This window comes from Pteropus alecto, unplaced genomic scaffold, assembly GCF_000325575.1.
Source record: "Pteropus alecto unplaced genomic scaffold, ASM32557v1 scaffold78, whole genome shotgun sequence".
Lineage (NCBI taxonomy): Eukaryota > Metazoa > Chordata > Mammalia > Chiroptera > Pteropodidae > Pteropus > Pteropus alecto.
In genome coordinates this window covers 11,972,356-11,992,011 of record NW_006443124.1, presented here as the reverse complement: position 1 = coordinate 11,992,011, position 19,656 = coordinate 11,972,356, and the positions used below count along the sequence as shown (strand labels likewise).

The 19,656-nt window shown below is 34.8% G+C and overlaps 1 protein-coding gene across 4 annotated transcripts in view; it reads right to left on the bottom strand.

Moving 5' to 3' along the window:
• Positions 1-19,656, bottom strand: part of RAPGEF6 (Rap guanine nucleotide exchange factor 6) — a 152,130-nt gene that overhangs the window by 23,977 nt on the left and 108,497 nt on the right. For 3 of the 4 annotated variants that reach the window (XM_015598101.2, XM_015598099.2, XM_015598100.2), the window contains 6 exons: positions 15,312-15,552; positions 13,293-13,676; positions 9,829-10,040; positions 5,929-6,052; positions 3,804-3,827; positions 326-546 (listed from right to left, as the gene is read on the bottom strand). In XM_015598101.2, coding sequence (XP_015453587.1) covers positions 326-546; positions 3,804-3,827; positions 5,929-6,052; positions 9,829-10,040; positions 13,293-13,676; positions 15,312-15,552 — 1,206 coding nt within the window. The remainder of the gene's footprint in view (positions 1-325; positions 547-3,803; positions 3,828-5,928; positions 6,053-9,828; positions 10,041-13,292; positions 13,677-15,311; positions 15,553-19,656) is intronic. The other variant, XM_006923166.3, reaches the window with a different exon arrangement.

Genomic DNA, 19,656 nt, shown 5'->3' with positions numbered 1-19,656 from the left:
TACATTTGCGAAATTTTTAAAAAGGTAAAAATTTCATTCATTTATACTCTTAATTTAAGGATAAAGGTAAAAATGTTCTTAAACAGAAGGGCTCCAGTCTAATGTTCCAATTTTTATGACTTTATAATGCTTTTTAAAGATGAACTACGTATCCCTCAAGACTAAGTGAGATTCAGTATCTAACAGGACAGTGTGATGCACGGGCTACATCAGTGGTCTTCTGTGAGCCAAGTTAAGTTTCTTGGGATGCTGGTGTAACTCTTGAGAAATAAATTTCTATTTTATTGTGCTATTTAGTGTCACATAAGAGAGAACTTATACTCACAGGTACCATATGCAGGCTCCAGCTGCAATGACATCATCTGGAACTTCTCCTCATCTGTCTCTATATCCAGACTAGAAAGATACTGCTTTACTTTCCTTGCCATCTGGGCATCCTCATATAGCTTCTTAGCATTAAGCAGAGAGCTGCGGCGTGCCCTTTTTTTGTGAGCACCTCCTTGAACATCTAGCATGTTTGAGCTTGTGCTGCCTTGGCTCAATGACCTGTAAGAAGATGGATATCACAATAAGGGGCCATAAAGATGAGCATTAAGCATGGCAGATTGAAGATTAAAAGAATTTTGTTCTGTTAATGCTATTGCATGCTGATGCAAATGAGTTAAAAGATGAAGAGCATTAATGCAAAGTAATATGGCACACATGGCAATGTTCTAAGTTTTAAGATTTGGAAAAGTGCAGAGTTCAAAAGCATAATGCCCCCGAGCAACAAATTCCATCAGACTTGTGTCTGTGCCTATGTAACCATGATACAACTGTGACAAGTAAAAGCAGTCCTCTGGCCCTGGTGGTCAGCCATGCTCTGCATATAAGGCAAGAGCCAGAGTCAAGACAAGTCCATCCTCAGCCAGATCTGCACCAGGGTTCTTCAGCACGGGAGTTTCTAGAGCAGCTCTGCTTGTTTACGCTGCTTTGGACACGCTATGGCCATCACCATTCCTGTCTATAGTAGCTCATTCTCAGCATGTTTACCAATTTCACTAGTAATCAGATTTTGGCCAAAATTCAAAGAGAACAACAATAAGAAGAATAACAGAATTTATATTCAATTCAATATAGTCAGAGATCAGAAATGCAATAAAAAGCTACTCGATGCTTCCACTCACATATGGAATGGTTAGGCTATATGTGGGTCCTAAGATTGGGGATCTGGGACCTGGGACCTTCTTTCTGCTATGTCTCTGATGTGATGGCACTCTAAGCTGGGTAGAAATAACCACACAAGCTATAGCTTTGCCCAACTCTTCCCTTTTTGGCAAACCCCCTTCTACAATGACTACATCTAGAACCAAAGGAAAATTGGAAATGCAATGCCATTTGTCTTTTCTAACATGGTTAGCAAACACAAGCTTCTAAGATGATTTTTATTTTAAAGGCAGTTGCCATTCCAAAATAATAAAGATATTTATGGGGTTTCTAAATTAGCCTAATATTTACACAAAAATATTCTAGATACATAGACCACAACCAAACAATTTGTTCTTCAGCGTTCATATACCCAGTTCAAAATAGATACTAAAATCCCAATGTTTTCATTGTAAATTAAGTGAAACACAGTTGTAAAAGTATTATAGTTTTGTTCTTCTTTCACAATTTTAAGATCATTGAAACAGGGTGTGTTTTACATTGACTAGCAACTTTCAATTCCTATTAGTCAGGCAGAAACTGTGACATGGTTGTCAATGCTTACACATGCAGAAATTTCAAAACTTGCAGAATCATTTGGAAGAAAATCCAATGACATTAGTGAATTACTCTTTTAACTTCCGGGAACCAAGTGATTATAAGAAGGTAGTAAATCTGGTAAGTTCAAAAATATTCCCAAAACAGGCATTAAAAGGGGGCTAGCTGGAAATGTTTGCAAAGCCAACCTCAGAGCCAAGCCACCAGTAGTTTTTACTTCTTTTATGGCTTGTTTTAAGAAATGTTTCATCACCAACACATTTAATGGCATATAAGGCAGTACTGTCTGCAAAAAAAGAAACCCAGAAACTAATAACTCTAAAGTGATTTAGAAGCTTCATATCTTGGTTATGAAGAAGTTTTAGAAAGACCTAACCAATTCAATTTGCTTATATTTTTCTTTTTATGAAAGCAAAAGGATGTTATGTGATAAAAATGTATACCTAAGTTTCCATAAGAGCTCTTTCATTAAGTTAAGTTTAGTGGTACCTAAAATATTTGTGTGTCCAACAATTGAAGTCTTAAATTCAAAGAAAAGCAGTAAAATCAAGTTCTAAAATTTAGGAGCAAATTTTAATACAAATATTTAATAATTTTATCTTAGTTGATATTTAAAAAGACCATAGATCTAAGATACATACAAAATTTCTAATAAATGAAAATACTGATAAATGACAACAAAATGTCTTCTATTTCCAAAACAGAAAACACTCAGAGGTGAAAATGAAAATATCTAGTGTTTGCTGGCATTACACAATGCAACCCTAAAGCTGATAATCAGTGACTGTGTTACATAAGTCATTCAAACAACCCAAATTCGCACTAAGATATAGTGACCAAGTAGTCTTCATAATAGTAATGCCAAGAATCAATTTCTATTTTCAGTGAGAAGAACCAGAAAAGACCAAGGCATAAATGTATAATATAGAAGAAAACACATGAGAAACACACAAAGAAAGAAAAAGACAGAAGGAAATTCAAGTTCACCAAGCTTAAACAGAAAACAGGACCACAAATAAGACAGGACTAAAGTTAAAATAAGTGGCTCACAAAAAATCCTTCTTACATATAAGAAAAGCTTCTAACCTCATGATTCACTATAGCCTTAAAATAACAAAATTCTTCTTAACGCAATCCCTTCATCCATAAAAACCATCTCTTTCAACAAAAAATGAAAGAACTACACAGATGATTTATAAGGTCCTAAAAATTCTACGATTCTAAATAGTTATCTAGCTATGTATAAGCAGAGATCTGAACCTATCTGAGTAACAAAAGGTGGCAGTTTCTGATTCTATTACAGTTTTAAAAGAGATAAGGGAGTCTTTAGAAATAGAAATTTAAAATAAAAATCAATGTTTTAAGTCTCATGGTGGATATGAGGAATTAAAATCATCTATTTCAATTTTCACTAACTCAAATTTTTAATTTTATTCACATACAGCTGCCATTAAAGTAACTCGATTTTATAGTATAGTTTGGATAAGGGCTGCCTCTTTTTGGAAAATTGATGGAAAAATGTAACCTTTATAAACAAACTTCTTATCCATTTTTATACTTACATATTTTTATAAAGCATGGCATTTGAATAAAAAAAAATAATGTGGACTCTGAAATCAGACCACCTATGTTTGGATCTATCATTAGTGAGTTGTAAGAATTCAGATAACTCCATCTTCTCCATCTGTACCACAGAAGTTAACAGTATCACAGAGGGTGGTTTGGAGAATTAAATAATCCATATAAAGTGCTTGGAACATTGCACGGCACATAGCAAGCACACAACAAATATTTCCTATCACCACCATCATTTAACTGACCCTGCTAAATTAAAATCTAAAAGGGACTTATGGGACATCAATAATGGAAAAGTAAAGGTAAAAAAAAAGCTAGTGCTATCATTATTTTCACTTTGTTAGCAAAAGGCATTTGTCAGGAATGTAGGTTGACAGGGTTAATAGAATGCATGCTATTTTTTGTGCGTGCATTAATGAAAAGGATGCAGTACATGTTAAGAGTTGCACGACCTTCATTCCAGTTGCATTCATCTCTACACTTACCCCAGACTCCGCCACCTCTTCTTCCTGTAAGCAAGAGCCACAAACATTGAAACATGTATTTGAATAGGAAAGCACAGAAAAAAAAGACAACAGTTGAGAGCCAGAAAAACTATGGAGACAGAATAGAACAGAAAAATTTTACTAGGAAAAAGTGGTAGCTTAACAGTAAAATGACTTTAATGAAATGCAGAGGGATAAAATGAACTATGATAGGTATTGAAGGCCAAAAACCCTATAATATTTTTAAAAATATGCTTTTAGACCAATTATATTTTTAATAGCTAATTCATCTGGAGGCTTATGTTAATAAGAAGCTTAAGGAAAAACATTTATTTACTATGAATTGTGAATTCAACGTTTTTAGAGAAGGAAACCTTAAATTGAGGAATAGAACTTCTAAGCATTTTTTGGAAAGGATTTTGAGCCACTTATTTAAGTGACAGGATGAAAGTACAAGGAGCATAAAGATCTGTCATTTCACTTTTAAGTACAGAAATTTCTCTGACAATGTATTTTATAAAAAATTTCAACGAGCAAATTCAACTTAAAAAAAGTAAACATGTATTAACATTTTTATAATACTGTAGAGCCTTATAGTACAATTGGACTGAATAGAGATTCTGTTCTTAATTTTTATTCTTATCCATTTTTTTTGCACCCCTCCACCTCCACCCCAGGGCTCAGCCCGCCCCAGACCTACACCCATCAAGCTCCAGTGCAGGTCGCCCAAGATTCTGTTTTCCAGGCTGGCAGAGTCATAGATTCATTATGGCTTCAGGAACCAGAGTGTTAACACACATGAGTAAATGAAGGTCCATATAAGACAACAGGGAGTGAAGGAGCACCGTACAGGGACATGTGGCAAAAACGAAAACTCAAAAAACAAACGAAGAAACGAACAACCCTCCTCTGGGTTTGCCTTGGTCCCTGGTTCTCACTGTCTTCTGCTCCCACACCCAAACAATGACATCTCATTATATGGGGTGATCTTTGGGGCCAGGGGGGACTGGGCAGAGAGGAGGAAATGTGACATACCCCTTTCCTCCACACTTTGAGGATCTCTGAACTAGAGCAACCATTAGATCAAGTCACAAAAACAAAGACTCCTGAACAGTGATTCAGACAAAATAAAACAAAAACAAAAAATCAATCCTGACACGCAGATTCTGTTTGGTTATAAAAACTCCATCTCCAGTTTTTAAAGAACTAAGTATTTTTGTTTCCTTAGTAGACTATATTTTTTAAGCCACAGGAATTGTGTATGCCTTTGTATAAATATTTCATTTTTAAAGCGCTATGTACTGAACCTATACACACAGGCCCAGAAGAAAATCAGACCAAAAATTAAAGTCCTAACATTTTATTTACCCTGAAAATTATAAAAGTTACTGGGAACAGCTTCCCAACATACTTTCCATAAGTTTCAAATAATTTGAGGAAACTTTTGCTATTACATTTAAAATGCATTTTTAAAAGCAATCTTAGAAGACCAGGTTAATATGGAATACAAATAATCCTTTCATTTTTATTAAACATGGAACATGTTAACATTTGTACTTTCTAAGTTTTGTTAAAGAAGTTACACGCAAATAAACAGCAGTACCATGACTTGGAAAAGAATATATTTTAGAAGAATAAAGTATGATTAGATGGAAAGAGAACTTAAAATATTCAGTAAAAATAAAAGACACATGCACACTAATATTTTACAAATTAGGTAAGAAACCAGATGAAAGCATTTGTCTTCTGCAATAACTATAGTAAAGATCAGAAATTTTCTTATACTTAAGTTAGCTGATACTTTAAATAACAGTAACAATACAGAACCTATCCATGTACTCAAAAAAAAGTAATGCAGAACTAGGGTTCATATCTTAGCAAGTTATGTAATCCTCGGCACATTACCTAACTGTTCTGAGCTTCAGTTTCTTCATAGGTAAAAGAAAGGCCAATATCACCTACGTTTTTAAGGGTTATTGCGATAAATGATTACTTTGAGATTGTGTAAAACACTTTGTACAGCACGTAACAACTGGTAGATGGTCAAAAAATGATAATTATTATGATTTTAATTCTATCACTCCTGACGCTGGCTCTAAGACTTTTACACACTTCAATGCCATACCTCTGTCGGAACATCATAGCTGGGTCCATGTTAGCAGAAGTCATTCGAACAACTTGACGGATTTCCTTGGCAATCATTCTTAGCTTCTCAAAATTTACTAAACCGTCTACTTTGGAGTCATTTCCTACAAAATAAAATTTTTAGTTTTTAAAATTAAAGTCTCTGTACAAAGGCAGCAGAAGTCAAGTTATATTTCTTGGGGAGGTATAAATAAGAACCTTCTTTCATTTTTAAGAATTGATAAACTTGTATATGGTTCTACCCTGCTCCCAGGGAATGAGCTATTGGGAGGAATTCTATTCCTAGGGAGGTAATGATTATGAATACTGGAAAGTGATAAACAGCATAGCTTCTAAAACCAATTTCATTATGTTACAGGCACATCTGTAAAATGTGCAGCTCCTCAAATCTAACTTTCCAGATGCTCTACCCACTCTTGGGCAGCCCACTCTCCCGGCCTCTGTTCTTTTGGGTAGCAGGGTACAGCACTTGAAAACTTAGGTTTTAGCCAGAGGTCACAAAGGGTGAGCTTTGGACTTAATTATTCCAGTAAGTTTTCTTTGATTTACAATACTTAAAAAATTATTAAATGAGTTGTCAACATTTAAGAAGTAGAAGATATCCCATGAAAACAAGAGTTCCTGACTTCTTTTGAAGAAAAAAGGGAAGGGTTGTTGGGGGCTTAAATAATAGTAGGTCTGTTTTCCCAAAGGGCAATAATATATTAAAATTAAGAGGTGGTTGGCTGAGAGTGATAAACACTTTCTGGTTTGCCATTCACCTTTCCTTTCCTGGAATTTGAATTTATAATCACGACTTTAATCATTTAACAGAAATTTGCTTTATAAATTTCATAATTTTTGTTTCTGTTAAGCAGTTCTCTGAGGAAAAATTCACATGACTTTCAAAACTGTCTCTCTCTGAAGAGAGTAGGTAGGAGACCAGACTTAGCCCATGTGTTGACTTGCCTAGTTTAAACCACAAGGCAAAAAATCGTATGTTCAAAGGGCAATCTGACTATCTAGGGCAGTGCGTGTGTGTTTTCCCACGCCTGTCTTTACTAGTTAGCATGACCTCACTTTTCTCTCATGGTATCCCTTACGTGCCTCTGTGGAACTCCAAGTCCCTGAAGACAAGTCTGAGAACCATATGGGCCTACAACACATGGTGGTCTCCCTCCTCATAGTAAACAGCACCTATACACTGGACATATGAATTGTTCATGTCTCAATATGAGTTGGAAACAAAATCAACAAAAATACTTTCAAGTTCAGGTAAATCTCCAATGCTTTGGGTTGGGAGCCTGAAGGGCTATATACCAAGACTAAGAATGAACGGAATGTAGGCTGGGGTAAAAGACATTAAATTACCTCAAAATGTGAAAGTGGATTAAGGTAATTTTGGATCGCTAGTACTCCTAACTGCCTGACAGAAGCAAGCTTTAATTCTCTCTAGAGGAACAGAACATCATCTGAAACCTCAGATTATTTAATTTTTTATACACAACATCCATTTGGTCAAAAATAACCAGGGCCATCAAGAGAAAACATGATCAAAATGCAAAGAAAAACAAGACAACAGACAGGGACTGACAAAGGATCCAGATTATGGGGTTATTAGAAGACTTTATGTTGAATATGTGCAAAGATATAAAACCAATACTGAGAACATGAAGGTAGAAAAATAAACAAATGTAAACTGTAAAACTGGGGGAAAAAAACCCCACCATAACTGCAATTAGGAACTCACTGGTAAAATTTAACAGTAAATTAAGGCATAGTTGAAGAGAGAATAAATTGAACAACAGGTTGGAAGAAATATCGAGAATGAAGCATGGTGAGAGAAAACTGTAAGAAATATGGAAAAGAGTATATGAGACAATAGGGGCAGTGATCAGGTCTAACAGAGGTGAAACAAAACCCCTGAAGAAAAGCTCGGAAGAGGGCAGATAAAAAACTTAAAGACAGAATGACAGAATTTCCCAAAACTGATGAAAAATATCAAAACACAGGTTTTAGGGTATTCTATAAACAAATCAGAACGAAAACGAAAACCAGAATGCCACACTAGGTCACAGAAAGAGAAAATTATAAAGCAGCTATCGAGAAAAGGGCAGAATACAGTCAAAGGAACAGCAAATAAGACAGCAGACTTCTTAACATTCACAGCGGAAGCCAGGAGACAATGGAATAATAACTGCTAAACAAAATCATGCCTTAAGAATGAATGTGAAGATATTTCCAGATAAACAAAAACTAAGAGATTTTGTCACCAGCAGATTTGCACTTAAGAGAATAATAAATAGTATTCTATAGGGAACCCCCCTGTCTCCAACAAATTGGAAGCTTTAATATGCAGAAAGGAATAAAAACAGTAACATCATCAGCATATAAGTAAAGCTAAATAAACGCTACTAAACAATGATAGTATCATGTGGGATTTTAAAGGCATGGCAACAACTGCATACGAATTGGGAGATGAGTGAATAAAATGTAAATGGTCTACGTTCCTTGCATCGCCTGACATATAGAAAAGTACTAATAAATATAAAACTAGTATCATCAAGTATTGTAATATTATAGTGTCTAGTAGAACACTAGCAAAAAGTAAAATGGTATATATAGCTAGCAAGTTATCAGAGAACAAATACCATACCAAAAAAATCGATTCAGGGAGACTGTAGATAAAACATATGGTAAAAGATCAATAAATTAGGCTTTTAAAACTAAAAACTTGCTGTTCATCAAAAGAACCTTAAGAGAGTCAAAGGCAAGTGGTTTTATACTCAGGATTTATAAAAAGATCTTAAAATTTTATTAAACAAGAAACAACCTAATAAAAAATAGGTGAGAAACCTGAATTGAAAATTGACAAGAGGACAAATAAATATATAAAAGAGTGCTATACCTCATTAGTATAAGGGAAATGCAAATTAAACCATACCACTACTGGAATGAATTAAAAAAAAAAAAAAGGATTTACCAGGTGTTGGTAAGGATGAAGAACAATGAGAATTCTAACAACACTGCCAGTGTTCCACTCTAGAAGATAACACCAAAATGTTTTCTAGAATTGGTTATACAAATATCAGGACCCATAAATTCCACCCTAAATTATATCAAATAAAAATGCATGTGCACTAAGAGATATATGCAAGAACATTCATAGCAACATTATTCGTAATAGGTGAACAGTGAAAACTATCAAATTCTCATCAACAAAATGGATAAATCCATTGTATTGCATTCATGTAACAGAGTACTACATAGTTTTGAAAATGAAATATAATTACATTCAAAAACATGGAAATATCACACAAATCTCATGCTGACCAAAATAAGCCAGAAACCAAACTAGACCAAAACATAAGAAGACAAACATACTCTATGGTTCTGTTTATATGAAGTTCAAGAACAGGTAAAACTAAACCACAGTATTAGAAGTCAGGACACTAGCTGCCTTTGGGGAAGAGGATGAGTATGGTAATTGGCAAGGGGAATGAATGGGGCTCCTGAAAGACTGGCAATGTTTTATTTTTGGCCTGGATGTTGGTTTCATGGGAGTCTCTATGAATTTACTGGTTACTTGTTTTGGGCACTTTTCTGTATGTGTTGAGTAGTTCTATAAAAAAAATTAAAAAAAATATTACTAAACAAAACAACCAATATGATCAGTCTGATTTTGGTATAAGTGAAGTTTATGTTTAAATGAAATTGGTAAACATCTAAATTTGTTCTTGTTAGTAATGTGGGTTTTGGATTCCTGAAATTTGTTGCATTTAAGTGGGTAAAGCTTTAGGGATATATAATCAGGCTGAAAAGGTACATTAAATATAATAAATCACAATTCTGTAGATTAGCTGAAGCTAAACATGCTAATTTTCAAATAACTTGTAAGTACCTTCATGTAGAAATGTCATATCTTTCTTGACAACAGGGAAGAGAGGAATAATTGGAGGCTGCATGCTTTGACTACTAAGAATGTTTCTATACTTTGCCATGTTTCTAGATGGATCAAAAAGGTCTTGTAGATCTTGCAGGTGTTTCTCATACTTGCTTGGTAACTTTTCCCAAGTACCTCTGAGTCGTGCTACAGATGCCAGGTTCAAGCCACTGCCAAAGATGAGAATAAAAAACATTAAATAGGGTCTTGGGAACAAGAGAGGACTCAGGTCAGTAAAGCACATATACCAAGTTTCTCTAATAAAGCTAAAATAGGCAGGGATATATGTCAATGTTTTGAAATAAACAGAGTAGAACCAAAGAATAATAAATAAAAAGAACTCCTTGATCTTAAAATAAGGAAAACTTCTTTCAGAGGAACTATATTACTTGCCTATAGTTGTATATTGATAGCCTTTATTTTGTAGTTTGCAAATAATAATTCCACAACACACACATTTAACTTTAAAAATATTCAAGTACCACAATGTTTTTGTTTTACTTAGGAATAACTTTATGGAGACATTATTTGTGAATGGTTTAAGTAATCTGAGCACAATTGTTATATAATAATTGAGGCAAGTTCTGGGGCTGTGGCAGCCTTTTTCTCTGAGATTTTGTCCACTCGCATCCCTGACTGCAATACTTCCATATCCCTAGGTTTAATCATATCCTCCGGGCCTACATTTAATCAATGTCTCCGTTTTACAGGATTTTAAACACACTCCGACAGTCCTAATTTGAAAAATAATTCATGCCAATTAAGCTGCAACATCTTCCTACCCCTTTACCTCTACATTACCATCTACAGGTAGGCTGCCAAATGAAGAGCACATAAATAGAGCCTCAATTTTCTTAACAGTAATCGCTCTTCTATTCTAAGACATCAGATTTTACCCACACCATTGTATTTAAAATGTTCTCTTGACTCCTGACTCTAAGGCTTAGAGTTAAGATAGCTTTGTTCTCTGTTTCTCTGAAATCATCCCAAACAACTACAATGATGAATAACAAATACAAATTTCATCACCAAAGAAACTACAAGATATCTATAATTCCTAAACACATTAGAAAGGCTGCCAAAAAATAGTCAACGCCAAATATGAGTATGCAAAATGCTGAAAAAGGATGTCCATAGCTGAAGATCTTGATGAAAGCAGGTAACTCAACCTGAAGGCAAAAACAGCAATCCCTATTTGGAACAACACAATCGAGTCCACAGGCTGATAGAATTAGGTGGGGGCTGGACTCTGTTCTTTAGCAGGGAGTGCCAGAGAAAGTAAGATTTAAAAAGTAAACACAGTGAGAGAACATCTTGGTGAGAAGCAGGATAGAAGGGAGAAACTCTGAGTTGTAAGCAGCCTAAGTTGCCCTCTCCATTTGCTGAAAAGAAGTAAAGGATAAAACAATTCACATTCAAGCTCAATTCCTGCTATCCTGGAATACTGCCCTGGCTCCTGTCCATGGGACCCTCTTGCAAACAGTTGGCACAAGAAAACTCATGTCATTTAAAAAGAAAGTATGAACACAGGATCTATAACAGGTTGCTATAAGGAAAAACAAATAGTTAAAGAACATAAATCAGAAAAATGTCAACAATTAAATAAAAACTGGGACTAACCAACAACCTAACCATGATTTCCAATAAAATAAAAAAGAGGTTAACGCGGTGATATAAGAGCATAGAGAAAATATGGTAATATCAGGTACATTAGAAGTAGATGAAAAAAAAATTAGTAAAGTTCAGGAAAAAAATGGAAGAAAAAATAAAACCAACAGAGAAATGAAGGCCACATTGTAACCTACATAAACAAAAAAGGAAACTGCTAAAACCTCATGCAAACGATGGAAGAAAGGATTAACAATAGCAATCAATGGAAATGGACAGAGTTGAAAGGACTAGAAAGAAAATAATGGATATGGAACACAAAGGAGATCTAAAACCTGCATATGTATAATAAAATGCTCTTTATAACAAAATGAAACTTTTATCCAAAAAGCAAAGCCTTTTAACCAAATCCCAGGTCTGTCTTATATTCATCTGGGGGCTACTGTCTTTCCTTGGCTTTAATGACACTAGCAGAACTGTGCTATTCTATTATTTCTTGCATTGATCCCTCTGTCTCTGGTGGGTCCTGCATTGATCCCTCTCTCTCTTCTTTACCCCCACACTGAGGAGGGTCACTGGGGTGTGATTTTTAGATCTCTACCATTTTCCTTCTACACTCTCTTTTTACAGAGAGATCTCCTTGGTGCCAATCTGTTTTCTTCATGGAGTACCCCAAAATGGAGTCTGTAACACTCAAATTCTTTACCCTATGCTTCTTGCACAGTTTAAATTTCTAGCCTTTCAAGTGTTTATCAGTTGCATCTTTGTTCCACTGTTGTAGATCCAGTTGTTAAAAACAGTGAGGTAGGTGGTGTAATTCCTGTATTTTACAGATGAGAAAACTGGTCTTCAAATTTCCATTGACACACTGCTACTACACAGGGCAGGCAAGATTCAAATTACAGGTGCAGTTGATTCTAAAGGTCACTCTGTTAATTTCTGTTCAATACTCCTTCTACAGTGTCTAGTTCAATTGCAGCCACTGGTTTACTTCATTAATGAGTGTATAAAACCATGAAAGATTTGTGATTAAAAAGTCCCTGTAAAGAATTCAATTTTATTTCATGTGAGTACTAGGAACAAATTACAATTAAATTCTGTGGCGTGCACGCAGGTCAGGGTGGAATTATGCCGCTATACGTAAGTACACGGCTTTATGAATGGCCCAAACTACAACTCTCACCATCCTTTAAAATTAGACTTGCTTTAAGAGGAATCCCTCTGTTGATCAGCACTGTGCTGGATAAGGGTCAGAAAAATTATCTAGTTTGGCTTTGAGTGGGGATAAGGAAGAAGATTCTTGAGAGCTCGTATAGCTACCCACACTCTCTGGACTTCTAAACTTTGAAGGATTTTTATAATTCTAATGACCTACCTTGCTTGAGCGGCAACACATCCAGTGATACCTCATGCAGTGCCTAGGAAATAGGAAGAGCTCACCAAATGACTGTTGCTGTTATTTCAAAACAGCAGTTTTGTTAGAGCATAAATACCACACTGATTTTTCAGTACCAAATCACAGTGAGGCAGGTACTGTAAGATGAGCAGCACAGAAGTCTGATGATAAAGACCAGTTGTTGGGCACAAACCCAAAGAGGTCATAATCCATCAAAAGGGGAGAAAGGAGGAAAAAGGAGTGATTGGCAAGGGACTCCTCTCAAAAAAAAAAAAAAAGTTTAACAGAAAGGTAGAAGAAACAAAAAGAGAAAAAGCCAGTATCACCAGAATGGAAAAAATATTAAATTTAACAATACTTTAAATCAGCTTCATGTCTAATGTGATAAAACTATACACAAATATTTGTACGAACTTACCTTATTATTGCAAACATGGAATTGAAGTTCTTACATTCACGACAATGAAGTGCAATTTTAATAAAATGCTTAATAATCTTCATTCGTTTAAGCTGATTTGATTCAGTTAAAATCTCTGAGGCAACCCAGAATGTCTCTTGGTTTACAATGTCCTCAAATTCTTTCAAGTGAGTATTTCCTGTTTTGGACTCTAACTTAAAAAGGTCACCAATGTATTCAGTAGGCTCAATATTACGAAACAAATCAAAGTCCCTCATTGATAGCTGAGTGGCCAACTCAATAGTACTGAGCTGCAGCATGGATAGCTGGCTTTCCTTAACTAGTTCTTGAGCATCTTCATCAGAACATAAGGTTTCTGTTTCCATGTTATTTTTTAAATAATACCTAAAAGGAAAAAAAAATTGTTTTTATAAGTGATTTTATATTAGAAGAGCACTTTATTATTGTCAAAATATCATTATACTGTTAAGAACTTTTTGCCAAAAATGTTTGCAGACTATTTACTTACAGATGAAATAGAAAATTACCATTTTAAATGAGAAAACTTTTAAATGAGAAAATGCTATGCGACATCTATTATATTAAAGAGTAAAAACAATGTTGATTGTCCTGTGAACTTAATTTTATGAAACTACTCAAACGCTGTGTGAACGATCTTGCGTATATTCTTGAGGATGAGGGCTCTATGAGGGTATCTAATACACACAGGTGGTATGATGTAGGTACTGCTGTAAGTATTTGTTCAGGGATAGCATGAATAAACACCCAAATCAAGACTATTTATATTTCTATTTAGAAGTTGCTGATGCACTCATTCCCTTCATTTCTAAATTTCCAAGAGAAGCGAAGGATAAAACCCATAAAGAGGAGGGGAAATGGTTTCACTAATGATTTCCTCCTTATTAAATACAAAGACTTCACTCTAGCAAATGACATCGGTGAACAATCATAAAAAAGACCTTCATTTTCCCTTCTTCTTTTTAGATCAATAATTCTATGGCAGTTTGGAAAATAACTTGTACAGAGCTGTTGGTAGGGAAAAGAGGGAACGCAGTATATCACAGGTAGCTTTTACTTCATTCTTTTTCATACATAACTTGATCTAAGTCCATCTACCTTTTACAGTCAAAGAACTATCCATCTTTTTCTTCTGCCTTTACACTGCTCACAGGCCTAAGTAACAGTGCTAAGACTCACTATACTATAGATAATAAAATTATATCTAATATACATAGAGTACATTTATTAAATTATCTAATTCTTATAACATTCCTATGAGGGATATGCTATTACTAACATCCCTATTTTATTTATGAGAAAATTCAGGCACAGAGAAACTAAATAAGCTTTCTAACGTGACACAGCCAGTGTCAGGGTTAGAATTTGGGCAGAATTAGGCCTCTATCAACAGCGACCATGATGGGCAGTTGTCTAAGGCTTTGAGGGTCGCATTCCACATGTGAACCTAGGCTCACCAGAAGATTACATTACTCTCAGAGAAAACCACCAAAGAACAAACATACTACTGAAATGATGTTCTAGCTGATCAAATAATTTTCAGAGCACATCTTTAAAAATTAAAAAAAATTTCTGCATATTCATAAAAGGAAAACTACTTAGAAAAAGAATTGGGAAAATTATGGCTTCTTTTGCCCAAAATATATACTGCTCATACTAAAAACAAATTTATAAATACATATACGCTCAGATACATATAACGATATGCATCATTTAGTTTTCTCCTCTGTAACGAACAGGGATTGGACTACCTCATTGGTTCTAAGACTTTATTTTAGGTAGGGGCTAGAATATTTTAGCAAGTTGTCCTCCCTTTCCCTTTTCCACTTCTGAGTGGCCTTTATGAGTCCTACATAATTATGGAGAAAAGAAAAGCTGAAAAAAGAGAAATCTTACTTTAATTTTAGAGAAAACTCTAAAGATATTTAAAAATACCTGTTATCATGGAATCTTCAAAAAATATGTCTAGAAATAAGTACATTCACTAAAAAGTACATTCACCTTCCATTGAGCTGAATTCTATCAGCTAATTTGGAGAACTGGTCTGGAAGTCTTCTCTGTTTTATGACACCCTCAGGAGTGACAGAAACTTCACAGAGAGAATATGTGTCGGATGCACCAGTCAAACCAAATTCATGAACAGCATGACAAACAACTTCTTTAGCTGTAGTGTCTTTACTGATGATAATGTAGCAACTTTGCTGATCTGCTTTGAAAACTCTTATAACTTGATCAGGAATATCTATATAAACACAAAAATGTGTCTTGTTATTTTCAAGAAAATTACTTTAAAACTCTTCCACAAGCAATTTGGAACACAACGAACCCTCTAAACAGTGAAATATATATATTTCTATTTCAGGAGGTTAACAGAAATCACCTCTTATTTATTGATACACAAATGTATCTTTTCAGGTAACAAAATACTAATAAATATTCACAGAAAAATACACAAAACAGATAGAAATTAGGGTCATGCTATACATATAATTTGGAAGCCACAATTCTATTTATAAACATTTTACTGTCATTTAAAATTTTTTTAATTATCCAAACCCTTAATGATAGGCACACATATCAATTTCTCTTCTCTTCCTGCTAACATACTATAACATCTTCTGGGAAGGAACACAAGGTTGTGTATCTTGGTAAATAGTGTGAAAAAGTCATACTCTGTTAAAGCCATTTTTCCCCATGCAACAGACAAACTATTATCTAGTCACATAAGAGGGATTCAGGAATCATCAATGGGGACTTCTAGAACAGACTCACTATTGGGATTATCCAAAGGCCATCCCATAACCCAAACCCTGATGAATTTGCCAAGGTAATAAAAATGCCAATCTGAAAAACATCTGAGAGACACAGAGGAAAAATTTCCTGCAGTAATATTAGTGTCAGCATAAACCTCTTTTTCTATTTCAGAACTGCTACATGTATAATATATATCCTTTACAAACATGTTAGTGAGAGAAAATAATATATACCACATATAATACTTGGCATGTGGCAGACTCTGAAATATTAATTGATTAGATGAATGGTAAATATGAGGTTAGAATAAAGTTGAACCAGAAAGAAAAATGATCTAATCAGTTCAAATTTTAGACTTGAAGCAAGAATACAGATGAAAATATAATCCTGTAAGGGCAAAACAGACATTTAAAAATAATCTTTGAAGAGTTCAGCCTTTATTAGTCTCATGATTCCTATTTCATTAATAAAATTCTTATATAATAGGTAACTGAATTAAAGAATTCTCAGATAGCTGGACTTCCAATCCAAAGGCAAAATTTCTAGAGTGCTCACTATAATCTTATATGAGTGAAAATAAAAAATGAGATACACAAAGGATGCATGTATTAATGCAGAGGTTACACTAAAAATGGAAGAAATTTTTACATATTTGAGATGGAAAAAACAACCAAAACAATAACTCTTCATTCTGCTTTAAATTGTTAATTGCTGAACAAATATTTATGGAGTGTCTGTTATGTGTCAACAGTGTTCAGGTGATGAAGATACAGTAATAAATGGACGAAGATGGGCGAAACCTCTGTTCTCATGGATTTGCTTGTATTCAAGAGAATAAGTGGTAGTTCAAGGAAAGACAGACAACAATCAAGTAAATCAGATAATCCAGATTGTGAAAAGTGCCACAAAGAAAATATCGAATAGTAGTTCAATGGTACAGATGACTGAGGACTGTCAAACATTCTATAAAGAGCCAGATAATAAATATTCTAAGTTGGCAAGCCAAGAGGCAAAAGAGATGATATTTTGTAGGTTCTTATATAACAAATTTCCACAAGATTTTTAACAAAACTCAAAATTTAATAATGCAAATGTAAAACATGTAAAGATATGTAAACACAGAGGTTTAGGCAACATTGTAAATGTCCACTGGTTAAATGGAATATTACTAGTTATTTAAAAATTTTTGGTAGAACAATACATCCTGATACAGAAAAGTATTCAAGCTATGTTGCTAACCGAAATGGGCTAAGTAGAGGAAAAGTATAGCATGTCATTTGGAGGAAAGGGAATGATACACACATTTTATGCACACTGCAATTTTTGGAAAGATATACAAGTAAATGAACAATTTTTAATTCTGGGGAATGAATACTTTTATATTCTGTCGTTTCTCTACAGTTTGATGTTTTTTAAATTATATGTTCTTTCATAATTAAATCAGTTAAAATAACTCAGACTTCCAATGTAGAAAGAATCTGAAGTTTACTAAATATTAAAGAAATCAAAAAAGAGTTTTGAAGACTCAGAAAAAAAAAATTCTGAAGTTTCAAAATCCTTTCAGCCACACTCTGAATTCTTTTAGGCCTCATCTCATTAGGTTAAAAATTCCAAAAAAACTTTCACAAGTAATAGAATGGCATGTATACTCTGACGCTAAGAAAATAAAAACATATTCAAAGAAAATGACTAAAAGAATACATACATGCCAGTTTACAATGGCAACCTTGTAAGTCGATAGAAAAGTTCTGCCTCCTACTTCATTTCTTTATCATTTGACTTTAAAAAACTACTACATACAAACATAAGCAATAGAAACCATTGAATCTTCAAGATACTTACAGTAAAAACCAACAGCTGTAGGCAGCAAAAACAAGGCAAAACCATAAAAAAGTGAGCAATCAAAAGCACACTATTCAACAGTTCCGTAGCTTTGTCCCCGCTTTCTAATAACTTTAAACATACAATATAACCAAAAATGAGATCAAGACTGACAAAAGTTAATCTAAGTTAGCTGATGACACACATGTACTGCAATATACATTTGTGATGTGCACAGCTCAACTAAAATTCAGTGCTGTTGTATATAATTTAAGAAGCTGAATTTAAAATTAATTGATAATGAATATTTTATTAAACAAAAATATAAATAGCACCGCAAAAGGTCTTTCATAAAGTTGAACATTTTGGGGTTTAAAATAGGTATTTACAAGTAAAATACCTATTCTGTATGTGTTCATTTATATTGCTGGTATGGACACAGGCTGCAGACTAAGCTTTGCAGACCTTCTCTGACTAAATTTTAAAAGGGCTTCTTCTGCCTTTACACTGTTTTCAATGAAGGAATTATGTAATCAGTCTGAAATCAAAGTTGAGTAGCAATTCCTCTTCAGAGGTTTTAATTTCAGTGCCACGAGGCTTACAATTTCTAAATTTTAACAATTCCAACCACTTCCCTTTGTTCCCCTAGCTAAATCTCCAACTTAACTCTTCTCTCTCTTCTCTCCTTACAACCTATCCCTAACTCCCTCAGCCTACTTGTATATATTCCAGTGGCAAAAATGCAGCCATAAAAATTATTCAATCTATAAATCCTATGTCTCTAAATACTTACTTATGATTGTACAGGCAGACCTTGCTTTATTGAGCTACAGAGATGTTGTATTTTTTATAAACTGAAGGTAAGACCCTCCACCAGTAAAATGGTTACGACTCACTTTGTCATACTTGCTTTCTGGAGCCGAACCCACAATACCTCTGAGGTATGCTTGTATGTACATTTAGCTTGTGCTTTGGTAGTGAGAAAATACTTTGTGAATGCAGTGTAAGAATTACTGCTGTGGAACACACACACTGACGTGGAAATAAATTTCCATGACAAGCAACTGAGAGACAATGAGAATGTGCTAGAGATTTCTGAAAGAAGATGGACTGACACTATAGCAGAGGGATCTGGGCTTCCCAGATGAGGTAACATCTGAGTTCAGCATCAAGGGAGAGGAAAAGATCATAGGATACGGAGGGAGAGAACACACAGGTGGCAAACAGCACGGGCAAAGAGAGAGTTCTGAAAGTATATGCCAAACTCAGGGAAGATGGATGAGGTGACAGTGAGGAGAATGGCAGAACAGGCGGCTAGAAAAAAGGGTTTCTAATGATGCTGTGAAACTGGACCACAATAGTTAAGTTACTGTCTTTAGGCTCCAAACCCATCCTGCCAGTCATGATGGGGCTGAGACTTGTAAATCAGACTACTTCCGATCCACGGCCCAGGGGTTGAGGACCCCTGTTGCAGAAGTATTTATTTTTCCTCCTCTCCTTGGAATCAGTTACATATTTTCATTTTTTTTTTTAATCCCCCCCCCCCACCCCCTTCGCCCCCTGACCTACAGATGTTGCTGTCTCCCCTTAAGAACTGGATCTCTGAAGGCGGGGCGTCTCCTTCCACGCGCTCACGGTGTACACCTGGGCCCAGTGCACCCGAGTATGGGCCATGGCTCAGCTGGGGCTTGAACCCAGGACCTTCTGCATGTGAAGCAGATGTGCTAACCACTATTCTATGGAACCACCCCATATATTTTAATTTTTAACT